We start from the raw sequence: 26698 nt of genomic DNA, 5'->3' as shown, positions 1-26698 counted from the left end.
GGTTACTGAAATGGATCTCCACAAAAATCAGACAAGCTGATGCACTAAGCCAGTTGTGTAAAGGGGCACTCGCCTATGGCGCTAAAGTTTTACATCTGGTTTGCACTCCTGTAAATAACTGGAAAACAACAGAGAACACATATTCCAAGCCTACTCCCATTAAAACTTTGCTGTGTGCGTACAGACCTGAGGCTTGGTTCACACATGCAAGAGAAGGAGGTGGTAACAAGGTGGAGGTACTTTCAGGTGGCAGAACGGACTGTGCTACTTCTGACAGCAGATGGTAAACTTCAGCTCTTTGTGTTCCTCCGTGCAAACAGAAAACAAAAACTGGGCTGGCTTTCTATTTGCAGCCTTGTAGTTTTTAACACCGGCAAGCATTTCAAAAAGCAATCTGCCACCTGCATCCTGGAGTGAGATGGCACTTCTCTGTGCTAAAAAAACTCTTTTTCACTGGAAGAAAAAAATCAGGAATGACTGGTGAAATGTGGTATTTTTAACGTTAGACACCCACATTCCGGAGATCTAAAACCTTTTCAAGCATCCTTTTACTATATTTCATCAATTGTTTCAGTTAATTACTAGATACCTATTGCAGGGACTAACAGCAAGAGTGTCACTAAATATCCACCAGAATCCTTCAATAAATTGTTTTCCCATGGTTATGATCCAGGCCTTATAAAATAGCTTATCCGATTGGTCTCCCATTAGCAAAGACACCTTTGCAAGCAACTGAATTACCTGAGTGCTATATGTGAATTCTTTCCTATATTTTAGATTCTTTATCATTCTATCTTGTTATTAGCAGATTATACACATCCTTTATTATTACATTACATTTTCTGTGTTTGCTGTTGCTTACTTTTGCTAGAGTTTTCTCATTAATACTACATCCTTCTAATTTTTTGTACATACAGTATCATTTGTCCATTAGAAGAATCTCTTTTTTTCCTGCTTATTTTTGCTCGTATAGGTTCACACCTTCCTTCCCTCCTAGATATTTCGTTCATTCTTAGCTTTTTCAGTCCTTGCATATTCACAAAACAAGACCACAACTCTCTGATGAAGTGCAGCAGCAGTTAAACTTTTCACACCACTTCAACAAACTAAGCTTGGCTATTTGGGATCCTTAATAAGATAATATTTCACTCTACTGGACTGTACACTGCCCTAACAGATGTTCGTTCAACCCAATGTGAGAAATTGGGTCAGAGTATCTTACTCCAGAAAGCTGAGTATGCTGTTTCTTAGTTGTCAACTAAACAATAAGGGAGACACCCCCACTCTGCCCAAATAAAGAATGTAGGTGGAGAAAATAAAAAAGCCACTTGGCTTGACATTCTTCAAGATGGCAGTTTTCCTTCATCTAAGCTTTTATTAACTATTTGTCTATTTTCAGAAGGTAAAAAACAAAACCTAGAGGCTGGAGAAAAGCACTGATTAACTGATCTATCTAAAGTTCAAGCAACCCCAAAGGCATCTTCTATTAAGAAAAAGCTTCTGTCTGAAGGATGGGGAATTGCTTTAATCAAAGGGTTTCCAGAACCCTCAGGCAGCAACTCCCAAAGCATAAAACTATCATCAGATAATTTAATTTTTAGCAATAGCTGAGTACTTACTGCTTCAGAACAAACACAGGAACAACAAGAGGCTCCTTCAAATGCTGTCAACACTGATTTGGTGGGGGTGTGGCATTGGCATGGGAGGAGGAAGATGCTTAGTGCCCAGGCTCCGCCCCTCCCCCAGCTATCCAAATAAAAATCCCACAACCCCTGAAAACCCATAAATTATGGGCAAGCAACTTGCAAAAAAGAAGAGGCAACAGCCAAAAGCGGTAAAAAAAACTCCATGAGTTCTTCCCGTGGCCATAAACATCAACCAAGTTAAACAATGCAACAGTCGAGGGGCTCAAAATGGTGGATGAGGAGGAGGCTACTTCTACACAAGACCTATCTCTTACTTCAGTTCCATCACATATGGAGCGAAACTTATTTAAGTAAGATGATATCTCTTTTGCAATCAATGACTGAAAAATTCGCAAGAGTTAAGAATAGCACAGAATAAAGCAGCTCAGAACTCTAAGACTGCAATTGATCTTGGTTTATTGGTACAAATGGAGAGTCAAGAACTGCAGCAAACAAATACACAACTACAAGAAAGAATTCTAAGACTGGAACTATCTGCAAGGCAACTGAATATTAAATTTCGGGGGTTTGAAGAGAACATTACTTCAAAAGGAGACACATTTCTGGCTTCTTGGCTGGTACGATTTCTCCTACTGGAAGAGGGGGTAGTGCAGAAAATAACGAAGGCTTACTGAATGGGAACTCACAATCAATCTAAAAGAAAATATCCAAGAGATATTGTGGCTACGTTTGCTGATTGGAGAACTAAAAAGAAGATGATGGAATTGGCTAAGGAAAAGGGCATATTAAGCTTTAATGGAACTCCCATCCTAGTTCTTTCCGATCAACCACCAGAAGTTTTAAACAAAAGGAGGAAACGTAAAGAAACAACACAGGCACTAAGCAGGGAACAAATCAATTATAGCTGGATCAATCTCACTACCCTGCAAGTTAAACATCAAGATACCACTTATATAGTCACAAACAGAGAAACGGGAGCAGCCCTTCTAAAAGACATAGGAGTTGAAACTTCAGTGGACACTGAAAAAACATCATAGAAAAATGATCCAGGCACTATCTCCACACACAAAAAAGCAAGATTCCAGTATGCTTGTATTGACTATTTAAGCCCATAATAAAAGGTGTATACATTTCTTGTTGTGGTTACAAAACACTATAATTAAAATTGTGTTGGGGTTGGGGGGGGAACGGAAATCTAGTGCACTTTGTTCCCAGTGTTTCGTTTACTGTGCTCAAGTTGGGTACTCCAATAACTGGTGAGGTTTATTCCCACATGGTCCCACATGGTTACAAGCACAGTATTGTTTGGGTGTTACAGGGAACAACTAATTGAGAAATGTTCTATAGTTAATAGTTTAGCATTAAGGGGAAATAGGGGGTAATAAGGAAGGGGGGAGAGAAAAATGGGAAGGAGGGATTATTGCAGAAGGTAAATAAGAGTTTTGTTAATTGTTACAAAACCAATGTTTATATTATTACTATTTGAGACTAAAGCTATCAAGATTTGACATTATAATAACATCAGTACATAAAATCATTTCCACTATAGATAAAAAAATTGAAATTAAAAACACCTTGACAAAAACCAACACTAATACCATTATTTATATATCTAATTATAATCATACAAGAATTTACTTTAATAATAATGTCAAATCTTTAGAAAACACATGGAGAAAAATATTTTCTTTTTGAGGATTTAAACTAATACTAACCCTTAATTAAAATTTGGAGATTGTATTATGACAGTTAAACAACCTAATATAAGGAATACTCATTTGTTATATATATAGCAGTATCAATAATACCATTGTATAAAAAATATTATATTTGTACCTGTTCATTAAGTATAATAATAAAAAAGGGAAAAAGAAAAAAAACTGAATTTGGTCGAATTGAAACAACAGCTGAATATAAATCATTGACATTGCTGGTTTGACTCAAGCAAGCCTGGCTAAGGATGTACAATTCGGGTTTGGTATTCCTTTGAAAATACTGAATGTTACTTGATTCAGTAAAATTCGGTATTACCAAACTCAAGATTCAGTATTCCCAAAATCAAGTTTACCAAATTAATTTGTGTTAATTTGGTAAACTTTGGTAATAATGGCCGGGCTGTTCCTTTGCTTTTCCTTTCCGAAGCACACTGTTTCCCACCTTTTTTTCCAGATGGGAAGGGGAAAAGGGAGGGGGGTGAGGCAGAGGCAGAACTGAGGGTAGTTTTGTTTGCAGAAAATAAACTGTAAGTGATAACTGGCTGTACTTTAGGGACATTGTTTACTACTGCCCAGGTGACAATGCCGTAAGAGGAAAAGGTTCTATAGCCACTGTTCTTTGAATCCTGCCAAAAAAAGAGCAAATGCAGTAGCTAATTCATCCCTATAGCGTGGTTTATGCTTGAATTTCCCTAGGAGTATGCGTAAGGGTAGATTCCAGTGCTTCCTGATATCAGTGAACATTGTGCCACACACACAAAGCATCTAGAATGTAAATATGGGACCTCTACTGTTGCAGCCCTCCCCACTGCCTATCCCCTCCCCCTCTACAAGGGTAAATTCGGAAAAGGGGAGAATCAGCAAAACACATAGACGGTGCATAACTGATCCAGTTCTGAAACAGGTCTAAACCTTCAAGTAGTCTGGGTATTTTGCTGCCCTGGTAGAATCCTACTTTACACAAAGCTATGGTGATGCCACAGACTTTACAGCCAATTCTAACTGCTTCTTCAGCTTGCACTCCAGACTGCAAGATACCATAGCCAGTATTGCTCACAAAATTTGGACCCTCACACATTATGTGGCAGCCATTATTGTCACAGCCAATCTCATCTCCCTGACAAACATGCAATTTCCAATGTGTGTTCACTACCTCCTCAGTTTACTTCTTTAGGTATAAGCTTTCAAAGACTACAGATATAAGTAAAGAATAGATCATGATCCACTCAAACTGAAACACTTTCAGAGTCTCTCTACACAAGACCTCTTATACGAGGATGGTCAAGTGAAAGGAGACGCAATGTTAGCAAGGAAGCATAGTTTTAAAAGACAGAGCCAAAGGTTCAGTCAGTTTTACCTCTCTAGAGCCAGCAGAGAGAGTTCCTCAGAGGGTTTGTTTGTTTCATCTTCGCCTCCTTCAAGGGAAGGTGAAATTGACAGTGTCTTTGGGGAGGCAAAGATGAAATAAACAAACCCTCTGAGGAGTGACCTCTGCCGACTCTAGGTGAAACTAAGTCTTCAGCTCCAACTTTTTAAACTATGCTTCCTGGCTAAGATTGCATCTCCCTTCACTCGAATGTCTTCGTGTAAGAAGTCTTGTGCAGAGAGACTCTCCCATGGTTTTTAAACTTCATAATAAAATGCTTCACTCTGAACTCTATAGGACTAAATTGCTTAACGGTGGATGCATCAAACATGAAATGTAAAAAGAGACCAAACTTCAGCACAATCATCTGGTTGCCTAAAGGTGTGGACCTGTTGATAATCTGACAGGTGAAACTTTTGATGTAATTATTAATTGGACTGAGGAGAAATTATAATGTCTTGTGAATCAAGACATGATCCTTATTTGAACAACAGGAAGGCATTATAATAAAACCTTGGTATTTTTTAAAAGAAATATGTATTACTATTGCACAACCCATGCCAGTACCCTCCACTATTAAGTCCAGAAGAAAATGTTTGATGATTTCCAGGATCCTATGTCCCACACCACTACTTGATGTGACCATAGAGATGTTTATCTGATTAGTTTTATGAGATACTGCTGAGATTCTCAGGGTCAAATTAGAGATCAAGGTAAATGTATAAATGCATCTGAAAATGGCCATTCCCTCCCAATAAACTCTGCAGTGGTGATATGATACCTGTCTGCTCTTGTCCTACATTACTGGTTGCCAATGGTGGACAATGTAGAATGTTATGACATCACAAGATGATGTAAGCTCTATTAAATCTTCCAGATGGGGAAAGGAGGGGAAAACATGGTGGCTACTTTCAGCTGTAACAGAGCATTTACATAACATCTAATTTGGTCTTCCAGAAATACACGTGTTTCATACAGATCTCTAATTTCATGAATCAGGTTCTTTTTCTCTAAACCTTTCTGTGATCTTCTTTTCTAATATGGGTAGGAATTTATCCTACTGACTACTGCAAGAATAGAATTTGTATCATGTATGTATACTCTGAAAACACAGGAATTATTTTCCTCCCTTTCCAATCTCAAAAGATGACAAATAATCTTATGAGAAAAGAACTTTCCCTCATGTCTTTGAAACTAAGTCTGGAAGGCCTTCCTGTAGTTTAAAATCTCCCCCACCCACCCACCACATTGCCAACAGATTACAAGTATGATGCTTTGAGCTGAAGTAGATGAATGGAGCAATTTAAAGTTCCATAATTGCTTTGGGGGGCAGGGAGTGGGGAGGGAAAGGAAAGGAAATGTAGTTGAATACTCACTTTGACGAATCTATGAAGTATATTACAAGAGCACCAATACTAAGAGCGAAGACTAAGACAACCTGCAAAAGAGAAGGGGAGGGGGGGAAACACAATCATTTTACGGAAACAAGTAAACCATATATTTTTAAACAATATTTGAAACAGGAGAATTGCTCCATCTAATTGCTTTCTGTAAACCAGCAACAGGCTTGCGGAGTTCAACCTGACTAAGATACTAGGCTGGTAATATATATATTCAGAGGCAGTCCTTGACACTTTTGTGCTCGAGGCAGAAAATCCAGATGACAAACAATTTGGTAGTAAACACATAGTATCAGACGAGATAACTGGCATTATGCAGCTCTTCAACGTTACCCCAAATTAACAACCCAAAGCAATCTGCCTCTCTCAGGCTGACCTAGTATACATGGTGTTTATAGCACATTCCCAAAGGCCCTGAATTCTTCAGGAAAGGTTTTGCTTTCAGCCTCATTTTTCCAGAATAGATCTTGTACTAGCAGCTAGGCCTTCTCAGGTGTTGCTCACAGAGGTGTGCCAAATTTAGTGCACACAGCTCAGCTTTAGGCAGTTTTTTGTTTAAAGTGTTTTGTCATACAGCTTGGGACAGGCTAGAATCTTTGATATCTGGCAGTTGCTAGTAAGATATTTCATGATGACCAAGTGAGTTACTGGTAGAGCTAATCTGGTCTGGTAAGCTATGAGCTGGACTTGGTGCAATCAATAGCTGTACAAAGGTTTACTGCAAACCCTCGCTGGCTATTTTCACATTGTTGTATACAGCACTTTTGTGCTATAGCAAATCATTCACAACCGGGCAAGAAAAATCCAAGAGCTCTCCATTTTTCCAACTGAAATTGAAATTTTCTCCTCCAAAACTACACATTGGGAAATGATGTTAATTCTTAATCTGTTATGTTATGGTGTCGATAACCCCCCCCCCCCCAAATGCAACTGTGGTAGCTGTTGCTATATTGTCCAGAGATTACAAAGAAGATGAGAAATTGTGGTAATTACAAGACAGAAGTACAAAGACCATCTTCATACAATAGAGACTGTGTTTCTGATACACCCAAAATCATTTTAAAAAATCACAACAAAACTCTAGAAAAATCAGGAGTGAAATGGGGAAAGAATGGAAGAATGGTGGATTAATGATGATGCGCTAATGATGGTTTGGAGCCAGTGTACTCGAAGGACTGCCTTCTCCCGTACTGTCCAGCCCTGCCAACTAAGGTCTTCCCCACAAATCCTGGTCTCCATGCACCTAGCTTCAGAGGCAAGGCAAGTGGCAACCAGTGAAAGAGCTTCTTCAGTGATGGCACCTTGCCTGTAGAATAAACTTCCCCTTGACACTTGCCTGGTGCCTACGGTGCTCTCTTTCAGACCCCAGACAAGAATGTTTCTTTTAATCCGGGCTTTTCATTAAGGGATTGATCGTTCAAACTGCACTTTTATATAGCGTGCTTTTATTCTGGAAACTGTTAAATTCCTTTCAAGTTGTTCAATGGTTTGTGTTGTTGTGCCCTAGTTGGATTTTAATGAACAACTTTTAATGTTTTGTGTTTTTATTGTATTCTGTTTGGTAAGTCATTTCAGGCAGGCTGCCTGCAGAGGTGGCATAAAGATTTTCTAAAGAATGAATAAACCTCCCAAATCACTTCACGTTTGAATGGTCGTAATTGTGCCACATTTGACTAGTGTGGATCCTCCCCCTGTGAAAATACAAATAATGAAACATAAGGTTGCCAGCCTCCAGGTGGTAGCTGGAGATCTTGCAAAATGACAATAGATCTCCAGGCCATAGAGATAATTTCCCCTGGAGAAAAAGGCTGCTTTGAAGGGTGGGCTCTATGGCACTATACCTTGCTGAGGTCCTGCCCCAAACCCCGCCCTCGACCCTCAAAATGTCCTGTAATTTCCCAACCATGAGCGTGCAAACCTAAAACGGTTGGTTGATTTACTTAATGACTGACTTTCTTTGCTTTGTTCTCAACCTCCCTTCAAAATAATGAAGGTACAAAGGTGTGTGAGAGAGGCAGAAACATCCAGATTCAAATCCCTATGCTGCCAGGAAGCTTTCACCCTAATCTCCTTGGAGGACGGGTGAATTAAAAGTCTCATCTATTTATTGATATATACCCTGCTTCTCTCCCCAACAGCAACCCAAAATGGCTTATAACATTAATCTCCTCTCAATTTTAACCTCACAACAACCACCCTGACTGTGTGTGCCTGATTCAAGGTCACCAAGCAAGCTTCCCTGGAAGAGTGCAAATTCAGACTTGGGTCTCCTAGATCCTAGTCTAGCACTCTAAGTACTACACAATTACAGCCTAATCCTATGCAAAGTTACTCCAGTCCAAGCCCATTGAAGTCAACTCTCCCTAGGACTGGACCGCTTATGATCTAGTTCATGCATGAATGTGACAAGTGTCCATTGGTCAAGAGTATGGACACTGCAAAAGAATGCCAGCTCTTGCATCTGAAGAAGAGAACTGTGATTCTCGAAAGCTTATGCTACAGTAAAGTTGGTTAGTCTTAAAGGTTCTACTGGACTCTTTTCGATTTATGCTACTACAGACTAACACGGCTAACTCCTCTGGATCTATAAGCTCTTGCTTTGTATCTTTTTGACACCTTTACAATTTCCTATTCTGCCAGTAGCTCTGAGGCTTCATCATGCAAAGCTGTCAGTTTCACAAGTCATTGTGAGTTCTGGCTGGTGCATGCCTTTCTTCCTGAAAACTTGCTTCTTGGAAAAGGTCCATTACTCAACAGTAAAGCAATGTTTCACAGACAGGAAAAAAAAAACAGATTCAATGCTCAGCATCTCCAGCTAAAACATCTCAGGCAACAGGGCTGGGAATCTATTGAAATGGTCCTGCCAAAGCAGATGTCTCTAGCCTTAATAGGTTATGGTCGTCCCTCATATTTTATACATCTCACAGGCAACAGGAAAAAAATTGACAGCTGCACAGATCTCTGCCATGTCTGCTGGTGTTGAGGCTGAGAAGCACGTATGGCTGGAGACCGATAAAAATCAATATTGTATGTGCAGAAAGGAACGATGGAAATCAAACCTAAAGGGAATTACAGTTCAGGAAGAGGGGAGAAATTGCAAAACCTTAGGCAACAAACTCTATTTTCTTTCAAGAAGGAGGCCCAACACCATTGCTGGATGGAGCCAAAATTAAAATAATCCTCTCAGAAGTTTCCACTTCACTCATTCAATAAATTATTTGGGTGCAGATAATTGCTTAACCCATTCAAAGACATAGGAAAGCAGCTCAAGTCAGGCTCCTGTTGTCTATTTGAGCCAATAAACAAAACAAAACAAAAATGTTCAAAACAAAAAAAATGACTTTCTATCACACCACCTCCATTTGCAATGAAATCTTAGAATTACAAATAAACCTGGAAGGGATATGGGGAACCCTACGCAAACAGGAAATGTCTCATAGAGCATATCAGCTGCCTTAAGGCCTGGTAAACAAGAGGAAGGAAAACAAGAGTAAATATATTAATCTTAAACAGACCGAGCATGGTCAGCTTCCATCTATAAAATACAGATTAGCCTAGTAGTTCCTCCATTTGCCTTGGGACCATGTGGGGAAGAAAAAAAAGGTTTACAATGCAATCCTAAACAGAGTTACTCCAGTCTAAGCCCACTAATTTCAGTGGGTTTAGACTCTGCTTAGAAATGAACTGAAAATGTCTTAACCTCCACTTGTTTTCACTCATCAAAATTGGCTCCCTGCTCTGACATTAACAATTCAAAGAGGGAAACGAAAACATATCCTTTATAAACATATCTCCACTCCAACCCTTTTAAATGCTAATAGCAAAGAAGGGACCTGGTTTTGATTAGTGAAAAGAAGTGGATCAATGAAAATCCTTGTTTCCCTTCTCTCCACGGCCCAAGGCAAACTGAGGCTGCATGAATGCGCACTTGGTAATGCCTTTTACAGACATCTCCAGATATGCAATCTTCATATTATCTGAGTTTTCCCCCTTAGGAGCAGAAGCAGCCATGCCTCAAGTTCTGCTTTAAATACTCTGAGGCAGCCACAAGGAAGGAAACACACAAGTTTCCTCTCCCTGGGTTTCCACCCTCATCTGAAGTGGAAGAGATGCTCATTTTTCAGGAGGGCCAAAGTTGTTTTTTGTTTCTGCATCTACCTGTGGGAAAATGCAAATCTCTTTACCTTTCAGACAAAGCCCAGCAGTGTGCAGAGGGGAAGTGAAAGTCACTCATGCTTCAGTCCCGCCCCGCCCCCCGCCCATTCTCTGGAAGAGTATGAGCTACTCCATGCAAATGACGCTATGCGATGATGGTGTTTTCAGCCTGAAAATTCTTGTGTTTACTATATTAGTCGGTAAGCAGATCAGTGACATCTAGAACCAGATTCACAAACCTTATGGATATTCTGTGAACTATATCTGTGAACACCCCCATACCTTAAAAATATTGTTGCTTAATAATAATAATAATATAATAACATTTTATTTATATACTGCCCTTCAATACAACTTAACACCCACTCAGAGTGGTTTACAAAGTATATTATTATTATCCTCACGACAATGTGAGGTGGGTGGGGCTGAGACAGCTGTGAAAGAGCTGCGACTGACCCAAGGTCACCCAGCCGGCTTCAAGTGGAGGGATGGAGAATCAAACCCGGTTCTCCAGATTAGAGTCCTGCCGCTCTTAACCACTAGACCAAACTGGCTCTCTGTTAAGCTAAACTGGCTTAACAAATGGTTTCCTGCCTGACTCATTAAAGACTACAATAGCATGTGTTTATGGGAAGCAACATCTTACAAATCTACAGTGATTTCTGCCGTGCCTGTGCAGCCCTCTGGGGAGGGGGGGGTTGGCTGAAAGCATTGTAACCACATAAGGATAACTGCTTCCCACAAACAACTTTCCCACATGGAGAACTCCCATGGGTTCTCTTTTCAAAGATCTTGCCATAGTGCAGTCATACTACAAAAGATGGGAAATAATTAGCAGAACTCCCCAAAGAGACCAGAGAAAAAAGGGACTTGGAACCTCTGTTCTCCAGACCATCACTCAGCTGTGTAATAGTACTTTCTGAAGCGTGGATAACTGTTATTATATATGGTACACTGAAGCTCTGTGGAGGCCCAGTCCACAGAAAAGCTAACTAGGTCTTGCATTGTTTGTTTTTGTCTAACAAAAGAAAAAAACATTAATTCTTGGGTGTGCAGCTTTTCTGCACTCTGCACATCAGTCGAGTTGAAATTATTTGTGAGGACGCTCGTAAAATCCAAATCACCACCAGATTCAGCTGCCTTAGTGTCTAGATTTGTATCCTCATTACAGCCCTTTCACTCTAATTTTATGCCCCCTCCTCTGCCTCTTTGAATAATGTTTTACTAATCATTTTGATGGTGGAGGCTGCTCTTGCAAAATTGGAAGTAGCCATTCAATCCTGAAAGAACAAGTTATGGAAGTGGGGGGTCCATCTCATAGGAATCTTCCCATCCTTAGATGATAACAGGACATCTCAAATGTCAGAGTACTGGCCCAATTCAAAGAAGACATTACTACCATGGAAACAGATATTCATGTAGCTGGTCTGATGTCTGATTAAGGCATAAAGCACATGGCAGTGACTTCTATGGTTCAAAAGCAAGCAGACCTTCCAAACCACATGGCTAGAGATTTTATGAGCTGGTAGAGCTGAATTACAGGAATGGAGTAGGGAATTATGGTGGGGGGGGGTGTCCATGGACCAGGAAGACCACATCCCAGCTCACTATCCCGCAGTCTCATTTCCCCATCTTTAAAATAATAACATTAAGGGGTCATCAAGAGTTTGTTGTGCAGGTGAATGAAACTAACCCTAAGCAAAGTTACACCCTTCTTAGTTCACAGAACTCATAGAACCTGTCTAAACTCATAGAGTTACTATGGGTTTAGACGGGTTCTATGGGTTCTGCTTAGGACTGCACTATAAAGCATATTGCAAACTAAAAGTGTTAAATATGAGTCTTCTTGGGAGAGATGTTCTTATCTAGTGTTCCTGATGGTTGTTAGATATTAACACAAGGACACAATTTAGATTTATGTGGGTTTTTCCAAAGTTAAACAGATCATAATCTGGTATCACATGCTTTGAATATTCATACAACTGGTAGGAGACCATGGTATTACATTTGTGAGAACCAATGTGGAGTACCAGATAGAGTGTTAGCTAGGGAGACCTCAGTTAAAATCTCTACTCAGCTACACAATTTTAGTTGACTAACTAAACTGAGGCTATCATAGTTTCGTCTCATCATGAGAAGACAAGACTCACTGAAAAAGACAATCATGCTAGGAAAAGTGGAAGACAGTAGGAGACCCAACATGAGATGCCTTGACTCAATAAAGGAAGCCATGGCCTCCAGTCTTCAGGACCTGAGCAAGGCTCTGGATGATAGGATATTGTGGAGGTCATTAATTCATAGGGTTGCCATAAGTTAGAAGCAAGTTATGGGCATGTAACACACACAAAACTCAACGTGCTCATCTCAACTAAGATAAAAAGTGAATGCAATTAACAGTCCGTGCCACTGTTTACTGTGTTTTCTTACTTTTACTGCTTTGTTTTCTGCTTTTGTAAAGCCTTTTTTTTTGGCATTGTTTGACCTATAATGTCTGACCTTTCTTTCCAGTTTCTAGAATGCTAGTCCTGTAACATTGTTCATTGGATGTCTCAAGCTATTTGACTTCATTGCTTTATGCTGTATTCTACCCTGAGTCTTAGTGAGAAAGTTGGGCTATAAATAAGCAAAAAAATAAATAAACAAGTAAACTAATAATAGTAATCGTAATCGTAATTGTAATCGTAATAATGGATTTCAGTTCTGCACAAGAAAAAAATCCCATTCACTCTCATCACAGAAATGTCTATATCAGTGTCATTTCGGTGAAGCTCACGCAATAAATTTCTTAAGCATATTTCAACCAGCTTGATTCTATTTATATTTATTTTAAAAGAAGCAAAGCATGCATAGCACTACAGCCATAATAGGTGGATCTACACCATTTCAGATCTGACCATCAACAGCTTCTGCTGTTTTTCAATCCCAGAAAAAAATTCTCTCTTAAATCCAACTCTTCAGTTGAGTAGAAATTGTGTAGCAAGCTAAACCAACTAGCTTCACCAAGTTAATGACAGTGGGATAGATCCAGCCACTCTACTCTGCAAGTTTGAGCCTTCCTCTAGCCTAAGGAGCCTTTCTCCAGCTTATATTTTAGAGGAAGACTCCGTAGGCTAGAGAAAGGCTTCAAACTTGCTGAGTAGGGAAATGGAATCCAAACCCACTTATTTTAATAGAACTACCAGGGCATAAATTGCTACAAAGCAATTATAAGTATTCTCTCAATCAAATGTTCCCAAATATTCACTCACTTAAATGATATGGCAGCAGAGCCCCCATTCCATTACTGGAAGCGGACCATCCAAAGGACAGAACAGGGAGAAAAAATGGAGAAGGCCAAAAACCAAAATGCTGTTCCTGCTAAAAGCTGTCCAGCCTACATCAACAGCTCAGGCCAATACCTTTTAAAGAGCTGAGCTAGAAAATTTTATCAATTAACCTAATTAACCTTATATTTAAACACCCTCTTATTTTTTGTCCTCATCACTCCAAGAAGTGGAGTGGCAGGGGTGGAATGCTCCAAGGTCCAAAATGATGGCACCGTAGTGGAAGAACACAGCCTTCCTTTGGACAGAGAGCCTTTCCTTCTGCAACCAAAATGGCCCCTTCAGTTCTCTAAGTTCTCTCAGGAACTGCTGCTCAACACATCCACTTCCTCCACTGTTCAGACCATGTCACATTTGGTCTCTACCTTCTCTGCATGCCCTCTTCTACATTCTGCACAAGCTCTTGTCTAAATTTCTAAAGCTCTCCACAGTTTCATCTTCCCATCATCTTATATCCCAGAACGCTCCGGTCCATAACCAAGACTCTTCTCACTCTACCACCTTCAGGAGCCAAAAAGTCCCCTACTCTTTTAAGCCACTTTACTCATCTTCTACTAGCCACTCCCTCCCCTGCCCCCAAGCCTGGAATCCCCTCTCAGAATAACTGAGAAATGCAGATTCTTTTTCTTTACCTCCCAGTCCTAAAGGAAAATTCACTCTTCTGTGATGCGTTTGGCTTAATGCTTAGTCATGGTAAACTTACTCAATACAGCATAAACAAACAAACAAACAAACAAACAAATAAATAAATAAAAACCATAATGCCCATGTCTTAAAATAAAAGAAAAATATATCAATTCTTGCCTCACTCATCTCTGTTGTATTAATTACTTTGGACTCTCTTTCCTTCCTTTTTGCTGCTTTCTCAACTAATCCTTCAACTGTCTAAATTTAGACCGAAAGCTCCTCAAGGCAATGTCAGGTCTTTTGCTTATCTTGTGCTGTATAGCCGCATGCCAACTGTTGGCAGAATAAAATTATAAAAGCACAATCTAAAGAAACATAGGATAATTGCCAGGGTAGTTCTTATTACAAAAGAAAATAGCTCCTTCCTGGATTACAATATATTCACATTCATAACTAAGGCAAGAATCATGACGACAGGAGAAAAATACAATATTAAGAAAAAGCTCTCAATGACAAAAAACACTACAAAAATCATAACCATTCCAAAGTTTCATTTTTAGCATTTATTAATATTTCTGATCCAAGTTTGTAATCCTATACACAATTCATTGGCCTGTACTCCGAAGTATAGCATCACACTGCATGCTCCTCTATAACCAGATCATGTGCACTTTGCAGTATGCTGGAACACTGAAAACATGACTGGAAATCAATTTCCTTGAATGGCCATTTATATACAACTCTGAGTGGGTGCTTCTTTATTATGCTACCTCTGGGTTTCGGGTCTTATATGGTGGTGGTGGAGAGTGCCCTCAAGTCAGAGTTGACTTATGGAAAGAGACTAACAGAGGTGGTTTGCTATTGCCCACCTCTGCAACCCTGATCTTCATTGGAGGTCTCCCATCCAATTACTAACAAAGACTGACCCTGCCTAGCTTCTGAGATCTAATGAGATCAGGCTTACCTGGGCTATCCAGGTCAGGGCACCCTAAGTATATATAATGCAAAATAATGGAGGGAGAGGGTCTAGATGAAGCTGGTAGCTTTTTTCTGAAAACTGGAATGATTGAAGAGCTGGGTTTTATTCCAAGACAGGGTCCTGAAAGGGGGAGTTTGTTAACTGAAATTGGAAAACTGAAGTATGAAAATTTGCTCCAACTGGGTTACCCAACACTGACAATGACTGAATGAAATGGTATTCTCAACATGAACCTTCCTTAACTGCAACAAAAACCCTCCTCTAGTTTTGGAAACAGGAATATCCTTCAGATCCTTCAGCTTTGGACAGCTCCTGCCTCTGCAACTAGATGCCAGAAGGACAGAGGGAACCTAAAGAATATCTGGTCTTATGTGTAAATGTAATGCGAGAAGCCTACCGCTCTCCATTTTCAATAAGGGTGCAATAGGTCATCTTTCCTTGTAGCTACAAAATTCTTGGTAATGGTGAGAAGAAAAGCACACATCAGCATCCCCCTCAGTAGCTGAGGGGTCTTTAAAGATAAGAGAGAGGTTGCTATCCATCTTGTCTGAGACCCCACAGTTACTAGTTCACTTTAGCATTTCTTGTGTATTAAAGTCAAAGTGGATTAATTCTTCAGCTGATATGGATGGATGTGTTGAATTAATTCCATGAACGTACCAGCAGATCATGACTTATCCCATTTGACAAACAAACTGGGATGCGGTACATTTATTATCTGGACACAAGAGGAATTACCTCGAAGACCAGGTCAACATGCCCACATACGCTGCAAATGTCAACTTGTGTGGACTTCCACACACCAAAAAATGGCTATGTCCTCAACTAACACAGCAGATGATGAATCGCCTTGAAAATAAATTATAAAAGCATTTTTATTAGCCTGTCTACATGCAGCAGCCACATGCACGCACACACAAAATACCCAACTTTTCTTAAGCTTCCCCATCTGGTCACTTGAAACCTTAGTTGCCATGGGTAACTAGTCGACTATTTATAGACCAGCTTGTTAAACTGAACTAACCATTGCTGGGAGTATATCAGCTGAATCTACATACTCTTTCTGAAACAGAAAAAATGCTCTCCCCTCCCCAACCAACAAAGAAATCTAAGGGATATGTAAAGGAAGTTTAAAACGGGAGGTTATCAAGAATGTGAGGTTTAAGTATGTAGTTCTTATACAAATGTCATCAGCAAAGATGGATAACTACTTCAGTACTAATGCAAATCGTCCAAACAAGTAAAATGATTTTCAGGCATCCCAAAGAACTCTATTGGGGTCTTTGCTTGAAAATTCATGTTCAGACTTGGGAAACTGCATTATTCCATTAATTTTACACTGAAATCTTGTGCCGTTCACTAGGTAGAAAGTTTCAGTGGTGAACTTGGCGGGACTTGTTTACAAATGAACATGGAGAAGATCAGACTGCAAATATATTGGTAGCTATAAAGAAGCATAGTTTGCAAAAAATAACCTGAAATTTGTACCTGGAAATACTGAGTGAGCACATAGTGCTCAGGGATAAAACTATTCATAGTTTTGTGAGCACTACTGCTGAATGCTGAAAAATATTCAACAAGCATTTGGGGGCAGGTTCATCTGGACACTTGCAAATGTGCACACTCACAGATAAGTTCTCATGAACTTCTTGCTGGTTACCCTTCCCCTTACCTTTCAAAAGGGGGTTCATTCAGTGAGGGAAGGGCTCTGTAAGCAGAGGTCAGGCTTTGACTAGGCCCTTCTTTCCTGCACACTGCTGCTCTCTTAATCTTCGCTAGTATGAAGTTCTACTAGGATTGATGGGAACAGCATCCTAAATTGAATTGGAAGACAAGAAAACTACAGTCCCCATTCACTTCATGAAACCCACTACATTTGGAACATCTATCAACAAGCAGGTACTGGATGATATACCCTAAACACAGTTTAATTTATGAGCAAATCATGCAAGCATATGGATTGATCAACAGCAAAAAGAAAAAAAGTACGTTGCAAGCAGGGAAGTTTGATTTTCGAGTGCATAATGTGCAAAGATCACATTGTCATGTAAAACCTTTGTTGAATGTACTGACAACTATTTACATAATTTGTACAATAATTGATGTTGGGTCTCCTTCCTAGGTTTGCCAGCCCCCACTAGGGGTGGAGAATCCTTTGCCCTACCAGGGATAGTGGGGAGGCAACGAAATGTGACACATATGTTCCAGAAGCCCTGATGATGTCACTTCCCATTGAAAACTGGAAGCTATGGGGTCACAGCTATGGGGTTTCGGTAAGTTTGGGGTCAATTTGGTCCTGCTCTGACCCCATAGCTTAAGGTTTTCAACCAGAAGTGGCTTAACTGGTGTCTCCAGAATGCATGTGCATGTGCGGTAGATGAGGCATTTCTACACCTGCCTAGCAACTCCTCATCCTCTTTTTAAAGATAGAGGACTGGCAACCCTACTCCTTCCTAAAGATTCTACAAAAGACAAATCCTATCTTTCTGCTCTCATTCCCCCCGCCCTCCATTCGTCTGGATTTCCCCTCCCTAGATTATAATAATTTGTGAGCTAAGTGATATGTAAAGGGCACAAATCTCTACAGGAAAGAAAACTGAGGAAAATAACTGAATGAAAGTTGATTGCTGAGTATAGCCGTGCAGGTTTCCTTTGTAAAGCCAAATGATTAAGCATATTTAGATTCATTTCTAACGATCAAAAGAGCCACATTTTAAGTCTTCAAAGAGCAGGATCACTAGGAAGCCAAGATGGACCTCTGCAACCGTCAATCAAAGAAATCAATTTAAGTGAAATGACTGAAAAACAAGAAGAGGCAAGAGAACAAAAATGTCAGAACATAAAATTTGCAAACATGACCTTACAAGACCTGTATTTTTCCGATTGTGTCATGAAGAGTATAAGACTGAGAAGCAAAAAAAAATTAAGATCATACAGAAGCTTTACATTTCCATAAATGCTTCTACCTTCTCACCCTAGAGCGGAATATTTGAAATGCTTTTCTGAAATAGGTAATATACACAATTTTTTTCCTTTTTAAAAGGGCCAGTATGGCATAGTGGCTAGAATGCTGGACGAGGGTCTGGGAGATCCAGATTCATATCCCCACTAGGCCACGAAAGCCCACTAGGTGATCTCGGGCCAGTCATTCGCATTTAACCTAAGCGACTTCACTGGGTTGTTGTGACGATAAAAAGGAGGAGAGGAGAATAATGTAAACTGCTTTGGGTCCCCATTGGGGTGGGAGGTGGTGGATAAATGAAGTAAATAAACAAACAAATGGAAGTTATTATACACACAATACAATGGGGCAAAATGTATTCAAGCCCTAAAAAGTACTCAGTAAAAACAGAATACAAAGACAGAAAATACTGGAAATTCCACATAGCTGCATGAGGTTTGTAATCCACTTTGAGTCTCTGTGAGAAACGTGGGCTATAAATAAATAAAATTAAATTAAGCGTATTCTTAACCAGCTGAGTTCTTAAATCGCAATCTGTTGGTCCACCATCATTGTGTTTATTTGTAAAATAATATGAATGTGGTCCTTTCTGACTGATGATATAAGAAACTGATCCTAAGTTTCATAAAATAAACATCGGATGCTAATTTAATTAAGCATTTTTAAGACCATAGATATCATAAATAGATAAGGAATTTCTTCCAAAGCCATTTTTTGTTACACAGTTTAGCAAACATTACTACATTTAAAATAGCACATCTACCCTTGATCCATTCACCAATCCTTCAGCTAGCCAAGCAACACTCATCATGGATCCAGCAGCCACTCAGTGGCTTGACTTGTGGTTTTCTTCTTCCATGCTTGTATGTGCTGTTGGCATAAAAACCTCTTCTCATCAGCTCCTTTTTATATTAAGGAAACCTTGAAACTAAACACCACTCTGCCCTGGCTAAATTAGTTGTGAATAATTACAGCGTGCTGGTGACCACACAACTGAAATAGCAATCCCTGGATTGCCACATCATTGAACTAATCAACAGAGAGTTTGCTAATTAAGCATAGGAAAGGTACTGGTGATGCAGCTAAATAAAACTTATCTGAAGGTCAGGTTGAGAATGGTTTTCTTTTGCAATGCAGCTTTTCTTTTATCCCTCATATAAAAATATCTGTAACATTTTGGGTGGTCCTAAGATATTATTCTGTCAGTGTTTTGATTTTGTATTTGTATAAGTCAATGCACGAGTGCTGGGTCCCACCGTTCCTGAAACCAGAGCCACCAAAAGAGGGAGACTAAGAGAACAAAATTCCCAGGGCCCTGTTAGCTCTGAAGATGGATAAATCATGCATTCAGAAAATGCATTTCAGTTTTTAAATTTTGGTGCAGTTCTGCCTGCAGCCACTAGGAGAGCAAAGGGACCACTAAGCCCAGAAAACTGCCAGGAACTGGCTTACTGGTACTGTGCTTGTAGCTGCCTTTTTATTATTGTTGTTGTTGTTGTTATTTAGTGGTTTATTTTTTAAAGAAAGCTCTCCATGGCTGTAATAAAGCTGAGGAAAGCATGGACCCATCGACCAACCTGGTATACTTTAATTCCTCTCCCCCCTGCCCTTCTAATTCTCCTTGTGTTTGTCTCTCTCATTATCCTAGCCTTGGCTGGGGAGGTGTATTGAAACATATTTAATTGCAGAACAGAAAACTTTTGTTCATATTATATTCAGAAAGGGTGCCCCTGCTCCTGTTTTGTTCCTGTTTATGGAAGCAGCAGGAGGGAAGGATGCTGAAGCTCATTGGGTTTCAGCATCCAGGGACTAGAACATCTGTCTAAAATTAGGGTAGGTGCAGGAGGACAACATTATATGGAGACTTGGCTCACCAGCCTCCTCTCCCTGCAGGATAAAACCACCTTTCACATCTCCTCAATTCTCCTTCCCACTTCAAGCATCTTCATGTTTCTGTTTGTTTTGGACTAGGAAGAATATTTTAACATATATTTTTTTCAGTTTAGTACTTTTTGAGAGACTGCTGCGCTATCTCATTTTATTTAATTAGGCTTATTCCCAGTAGAATAAATCTGACCGGCCAAAATGAAACACTATTTAAAGACGATTCTTACAGAACTTGGACATCCATACAAGAGGATCCACAGAGGTGGACAAAGTTGAAAATTTCATGGTTGGGCAGAATTATGGCAATAAAGATGAATGAAGAATCAAAACTGAATTTTTATTCCAGATATTACCAATTTATGTACAAGAAAAAACAATGATTGAATGACAGAGAGAAATAAATAAATTTATGTGGAATGGCAAAACATGAATGTTTAAAGCACTACAAGATGATAAAGAGGGGAGGATTAGCAACACCAAATATTAAACTATATTATCAAGCAACCAAACTGGTTTGGATTGCAGACTGGATTATACTGCCAAACCCAAAAACTTGAAGTGGCAAATTTATGGACTAAAAACACTTTTAAAAAACAAATATCATCCAATCAGACAAGGATTATTTAAAATCTGGGGGAAATGTCGAACAAGAATCAGCCCTTCAATATCTCCATTAATGTCTCTATTGGAGGCATATTATGATAAAAATATAAGAAAGAATAACGACTCAATAACTTATGGAGAAATGATTAATTCACAAGGAAGGGTAAAAACTTGGCAAAACCAAAAAGATGAAGGTAAAAATAAAACAGAATTTATGTATATGTATATAAGTGTGATGGTTGCAGAGTTTTGATAAGCGGGTTTTAGAATAGTTCTTAATCTTGGCAGTTTCAAATATAATTATATCTTCTTAACGGTATTTTCACAGAGTCACACAGAATAATTTTCCATTTAGATTGTCACTAACAGGATAAACATTCCTTGCATTTTCGCTTTGGCTTTTCCACACAGCTTGCCTGAACTAGATAGATGAATCTCACACTCAGATATACACAGACTCTCAGGCACACACATAGCAGACACAATTTCTCAGAACACCCCAGATTCATTTCACCCCTTTCAGGCTTCCACACAGTTCGTATGACTTATCTAGAATTTCTCACAACTCCATACAGACAGCTCAGGCTCCACACAGATTGCCTGACTGAACTAGAATGAATACTTACCCTCAGCACACTAACTAAAAACAGCAGTTTACTACAGAACCCTTTTTAAAAGTAGCACAGCTTGCTTTTGAGAGGGCTACCAGGCTTGGGGGATTCAACTGAAGTTTCAGGGGTTCAGCCTTAGTCTCAGGAACTTCAGTGTGGTGTTGTGGTTAGAGTGTAGGACTAGGATCTGGGAGACTTTGGTTCAAAACCCCAGTCTGTTAAGAAGCTTTTTGCGTGACTTAAGGTTGATCAGTCTCTCTCTCTCTCTCTCTCTCTCAATCATTCAATCAACCTAACTCACTCCATGGATTCGTTATGAGGGTAAAGGGAGGAAGGGAGAACCATGCACACGGAGCCAAGCTCCCTGAGAGACAGTACAAGCTGGGAGGGTCTCATTTTCCCCTCTCCAACTATTTCCTCTTTCCCTTTCCCCAAAGCCCCATAGCCTCTCCCCCTTTCCTGTTTCCTTCTCCCTTTCCTACCCACCAGCCACATGACCTCCCCCCCCCCCACCCCAGCCCATATTCAGCTTTCCCTCCTTTCCTACATCTGGCTGCCTCTACTCAGAAAAACTAAGGCCCAGTTGTGGAGTGCTGGGCTGGCTGTTGGGCTGGCCTCAGTCGTATACACAGTGGGGAACCCAAAAGGACTTGCAGGGGGCACTTCAGTTTCCCCTGTATTTCCCTCCCTACGCTATTTCTTCTTTGTATCCCCTTTCAGTTTCAATATCCTCACTTTTCCTTGCTTCCTTCTCTCCTTTTCACCACAATGGGGACCCAAAGCAGCTGACATCACTCTCATCTCCTCCATTTTATCCACACACAACACTGTGAGATAGGTTAGGCTGAACATATTAAACTGGCCCATGATCACACAGTGAGCTTCCATGAAAGCATGGGGATTTGAACTAGGGTCTCCCGGATCCTAGTCTGAAATTCTAAAGATTATGTCACACTAGCTTTTGTGGAGTGAGTAGCAAGTCGCCAGTAGTTGCTACCAAGCTTGGCCCTGATGAGTCCTCCCTCAAAAACCAAAACAGCTCTAGAAAGTCCTTGCTCCTTATCCCTACCTTTTACTGACAAAAACCATAGCTTGAAGGCTGGCAGTTCTGTTTTGGTTGCCTAACAATCCCTACAATGTTCTTTTGCTTCTTAATGCAATATTGTTAATTCTACTACCCAGTGGGGGTTACCCCCCCCCCATGGGTGTGTGTTTGTTTAAGATTTCCTGGGGCTTTTTCTGGTTTGTAGAAAGCTGTCTTGTCTATGGCTCCAGTCTTGGCATTTAAGCATCCACAGATCTGGCCACAGATATATTGATTAAAATCTCCCTGAGGAGCCAGTATTAAGGGAACAACCTATTTTTCACCTGGTATGAGAGCTTTAGCTACATGCCCTGCCCCTCCATCAGGCTTCCCCTCAGAGGCACCAGGGCATGGCCAGGCTGTCTGGGGCTGCCTTTTGCTCTCACCAAATACTGTTAGGCTCTGCCCCTATCTTTCCTGGATCTACTCCCTGAACTGCCAAGCATCATCTCTAATGTGCCAGGCCCTACCCTGTGTCTCAAGGTCACGTCTAACTTTTGAATAGTGTTTTCAGATATTATCTTTTTCCCCTTCTTAGGTAAAAAGCAAGGTATTAAGTCCTGTTTCTATTCATTTTCCCCCTCTGGTCTACTTCAAAGTTTTTGTATGCCCTTCCTCACACTCATATACATGTTCAAAGTCTTTTGACATTTGCAAGCGTCTGGTGGAAAAATACCAAAGACAAAAGAAGAGTCTAATAAAGAATGACCTCATTTACAACATTTAAATAATTGCCTCAGGCATAACTCTGATTTTTTTTCCACTCATGACTCTAAAGGAAGCCAATTGGATTTATGATTTGCTAAAGACTGCAGGTTCTAACTTCCACTGCCTTCAGTCCTTAATATCTCTTTACACTAGTGTAAATATGATAGAACTTACATTTTTATGAGCAACTGAATGTGAAATTAACAGGATCAGGACAGAATCTCAGCAGTGCTCTGGCTAGGGTTGTCAACTCCAGTTCAGGAAATTCCTGGAGATTTGGGGATGGAGTCTGGGAGGGGGGGTTGATGAGGGACTTCGGTATAATGCCATAGAGTAAACCGAAGCAGCCATTTTCTCCAGGGGAACTGATCTCTGTCATCTGGAGATCAGTTATAATTCCATGAGATCTCCAAGCCCAACCTGGAAGAGGGCAATCCTAGCTTTGGCATAGGTCTCATTTATTTTTGTGCAGGAGGATTTCTACATGGATTGTGCCCTTTATCTAAAACCATAGTCTGGTTTATCAGAAATCACAATAAAAATACATACATGATCATGATATAGTTTGCTGTCCTAAATTAAACTCTGAGACATCTCCAGCAAGAAAAATGAGGATATTCACATTTTAAAGAACTTGACAAAAGATAGTAGACAACAGGAAAATATAGCTACAGATATTGGTTTTCACAACGAGAGAGTTGTGTTAGAAATCAGTATTCATCCCTATCAGCTACAGGCAAGAATCCACAGGTGCTTTTTAATTTCCTCTGCTTACTTATTTAAAACATCCTAAATGCAATCCTAAGGAGAATTTCCTGGACGTAAGTCCCACAGAGCAGACCTTTATCAGATTCCAAGTAGACCTCCTTAAGATAGCACTTAAGAACGCATAGTCTTCAAGAGAGCTTATAAAAATGTCAACTATAATACAGTCAATTTAAAGAACTAATACGAAGTCAAAGTAAGCAAAGTCATCCACAAAACACTGTTAATCTAAATACTTGTTCATACCTGAATGTTTAGGCTACAGACTAGGGATAGTTTTTCATCTGGGGCTTTTAGAGTACAGATTGTGTAGCAAAGCAACTTGCTGCCTATATGCTCAATTTTTCTCACTGTGTGTGTTTGTGTAAATATGATCTTAGATCCATTTGTGCTAGTTTTTGTAGGCTTTTTGAGTTTCTGATGTCCTTCAGAACATGAGGCAAAACATGAGGAAGCTTTCATAATGAAGGAAAGTAAATAGAGAATGACACAAGTATTTGTAGTAGGAGCCCTGCTAATTAATTTTTTTTGTAAATGATCATTAGTCATGGAAACAGTGAGGTAGCAATGCTTGCAGATGGCAACAAATTATTTAGGGAGACTACAAACTGCCTTGCTATCCTTTAAACCAAACTTTTCCAATCTGTTAAACCCTTTCCCTTCCTGAAGCATCAATCATTTTCCAAAATGACTAAAAAGCTTGACCTTATCATGAAGCAGTTACATCATAAGAATGAATACTAACTGAAAAACATCAACAGACCATTCTGGGTCATCAACACAATAATGGAATGGGCAGCCAGACCAACAGCAGGTTAGAAAAAAGCTTCTGTAGTTTACTCCAAAAACCATGAGAAAAGGCATCAAATTTTTTGTCCATTTCCCTGTTAAAGTTCATCTGTAAGTCCAAATTGTTAACAGCTGTATTTCAGCCCACAACCAAAAAGAAACCATCAGAATCAGCAAAGTCTTATTCGAAGTAGGAAACTTATTAAGTTCTTGCGCAGCATTAAAGCAGCAATCCTTATTCTTGTTTTATGGTCAAGTCAGAAACATATGACAATGCAATCCTTAAATCCATGGGCTTAGAAGGGTATATCTCTGTTTAAGATTGCATCGTGACTGTCACATTTTTGTAAGAGACAGACCATTTCCACACATCCTTAACAAGACTCATGGAACGCTGGCAGCTTCATTTTCATGGCACCCTCATAACTGCCTGCATCTGGGTGACGTCAGAAATCAAACTAAGACGCCGCCAGCGTTCCGTGAGTCTTGCACTATCTTAAGGATGCATAGAAATGGCCAAGATCTTACTATTCCAGAAGAAGATGAATGACTTTTCATTTTTTTTTACCATTCCATGATTCTATTCCTTTGCTTCATTAACAGCTGAAGGTGAATAACTAGCAGTTGCAAAAGTTCTGTTTGATGATGTTTGGACAGACACTGCCATTAAAGATAATGCTTGCTAACATAAAATACTTTTGAAGAGAACATCGGCATATTAAACTTGGCCATGCGTCTCTTTCAGAAAGGGGCCTGTATTGATAACACACAATGCACCTTTGATATATCCACAAGAATTCCCTATTGCACTGCCTCACAAATGGGATGGTTCTAGAACAAAGATACTCCCTGTGCTCTGATTACAAGCTTTGGCAGTCCAATATGAACATAACTATTACAGCTCCAAATCCTTCCCTGGCTCACACTGTATATTCACCTCACTTCCTTCCTCCTCCTCACCTTGTGGTGGCTTCTGTGGCTGGCAGTGCTGGTACCTGGTGGGTGGCAACCAGCCAGCCAACATGTGGGAAGAAAGATTCTCCTTAAAGCTGTCTCTCAAGTGACTTCAGCCAGCAGCTCAGATGTTTTTCCAGCTACATCTGAGATATGCCTAAGCCATGACTCATTGTTGTTTAGCTAGGTCTGGTAGGTTTAAACCAGGCATGAATTCCTTAGGTTCTTTCACAGAACGAGAGTTTCCAGAGATACCTGAGAAGAGGGAATAATAATTAAACCTATTTTAAGTCTGTAACGCAGATTTGCCTAGTAAGTGCAACCACACATTTTTTACCAGCTATAGATATACATGAGGACACAATAACTTTTTGTTTCTTGGTGTCTGGAGTCTGGTAGAGCATCCATCTCCAGCAATGATCATGCTACCTGCCCAACTAGCTGACAGGGCCATACCTACTTGGCACAGTATGAAGTCAGGCCTCTGGCTGTGCTGCTGCCCTATTGGCCAGTGAGCTGAGCTGAGCTGAGCTGAGCCCCCCCCCCCCCAAGTGCAATGGTGGCCCAGCTGGGCCGAGCACTGAAATGCCAGTAGAGCTCCCAGTCCTGCAGTGGGGCTCACACAAGACTGGCCAGTCTTATGGGTCAAGGGATGGGGGTGTGGCTTGCAGAGGCTGTGGAGAGGGATTTAAGCTTCCCGAGCATGAAGCTAATGAGGAGGACATTGGGGGTATTCCTCTGCCCAGACCCAAAGCCCAAGAGTCAGTTTGGTGTAGTGGTTAAGAATGGTGGGGCTCTAATCTGGAGAGCTGGGTTTGATCCTCCACACCTCCACCTGAAGCCAGCTGGGTGACCTTGGGTCAGTCACAGCTCTCTCAGAGCTCTCTCAGCCCCACCCACCTCAGAGTTATTGTTGTAGGGTAATAATAACACACTTTGTAAACCACTCTGAGTGGGCATTAAGTTGTCCTGAAGGGTAATACATAAATCGAACATCATCATCACCAGAACCAGGAGAGAAGAGGGAGCAACCCAACGGGAGGAGGAGGAACTGGGTGAGCCCAAAACCCTTTCCTTCCAACTTGAGGCTTCTAAGGAGGGGAAGAAGGGCACCCTATTGTCAA

The 26698-nt window shown here is 40.3% G+C and overlaps 1 protein-coding gene across 3 annotated transcripts in view; it reads right to left on the bottom strand.

Annotated features, from left to right (window-relative positions):
- KCNMA1 (potassium calcium-activated channel subfamily M alpha 1) overlaps positions 1-26698 on the bottom strand; it is a 742538-nt gene that overhangs the window by 432711 nt on the left and 283129 nt on the right. For all 3 annotated transcript variants that reach the window (XM_054982574.1, XM_054982573.1, XM_054982572.1), the window contains exon 3: positions 6104-6165. In XM_054982574.1, the coding sequence (XP_054838549.1) occupies positions 6104-6165 (62 nt within the window). The remainder of the gene's footprint in view (positions 1-6103; positions 6166-26698) is intronic.

This window comes from Eublepharis macularius, chromosome 6 (genome assembly GCF_028583425.1).
Source record: "Eublepharis macularius isolate TG4126 chromosome 6, MPM_Emac_v1.0, whole genome shotgun sequence".
NCBI classification, from domain to species: Eukaryota; Metazoa; Chordata; class Lepidosauria; order Squamata; family Eublepharidae; genus Eublepharis; species Eublepharis macularius.
Note: the sequence above shows the minus strand (reverse complement) of the source record. Positions and strands in the feature narration are given on the sequence as shown.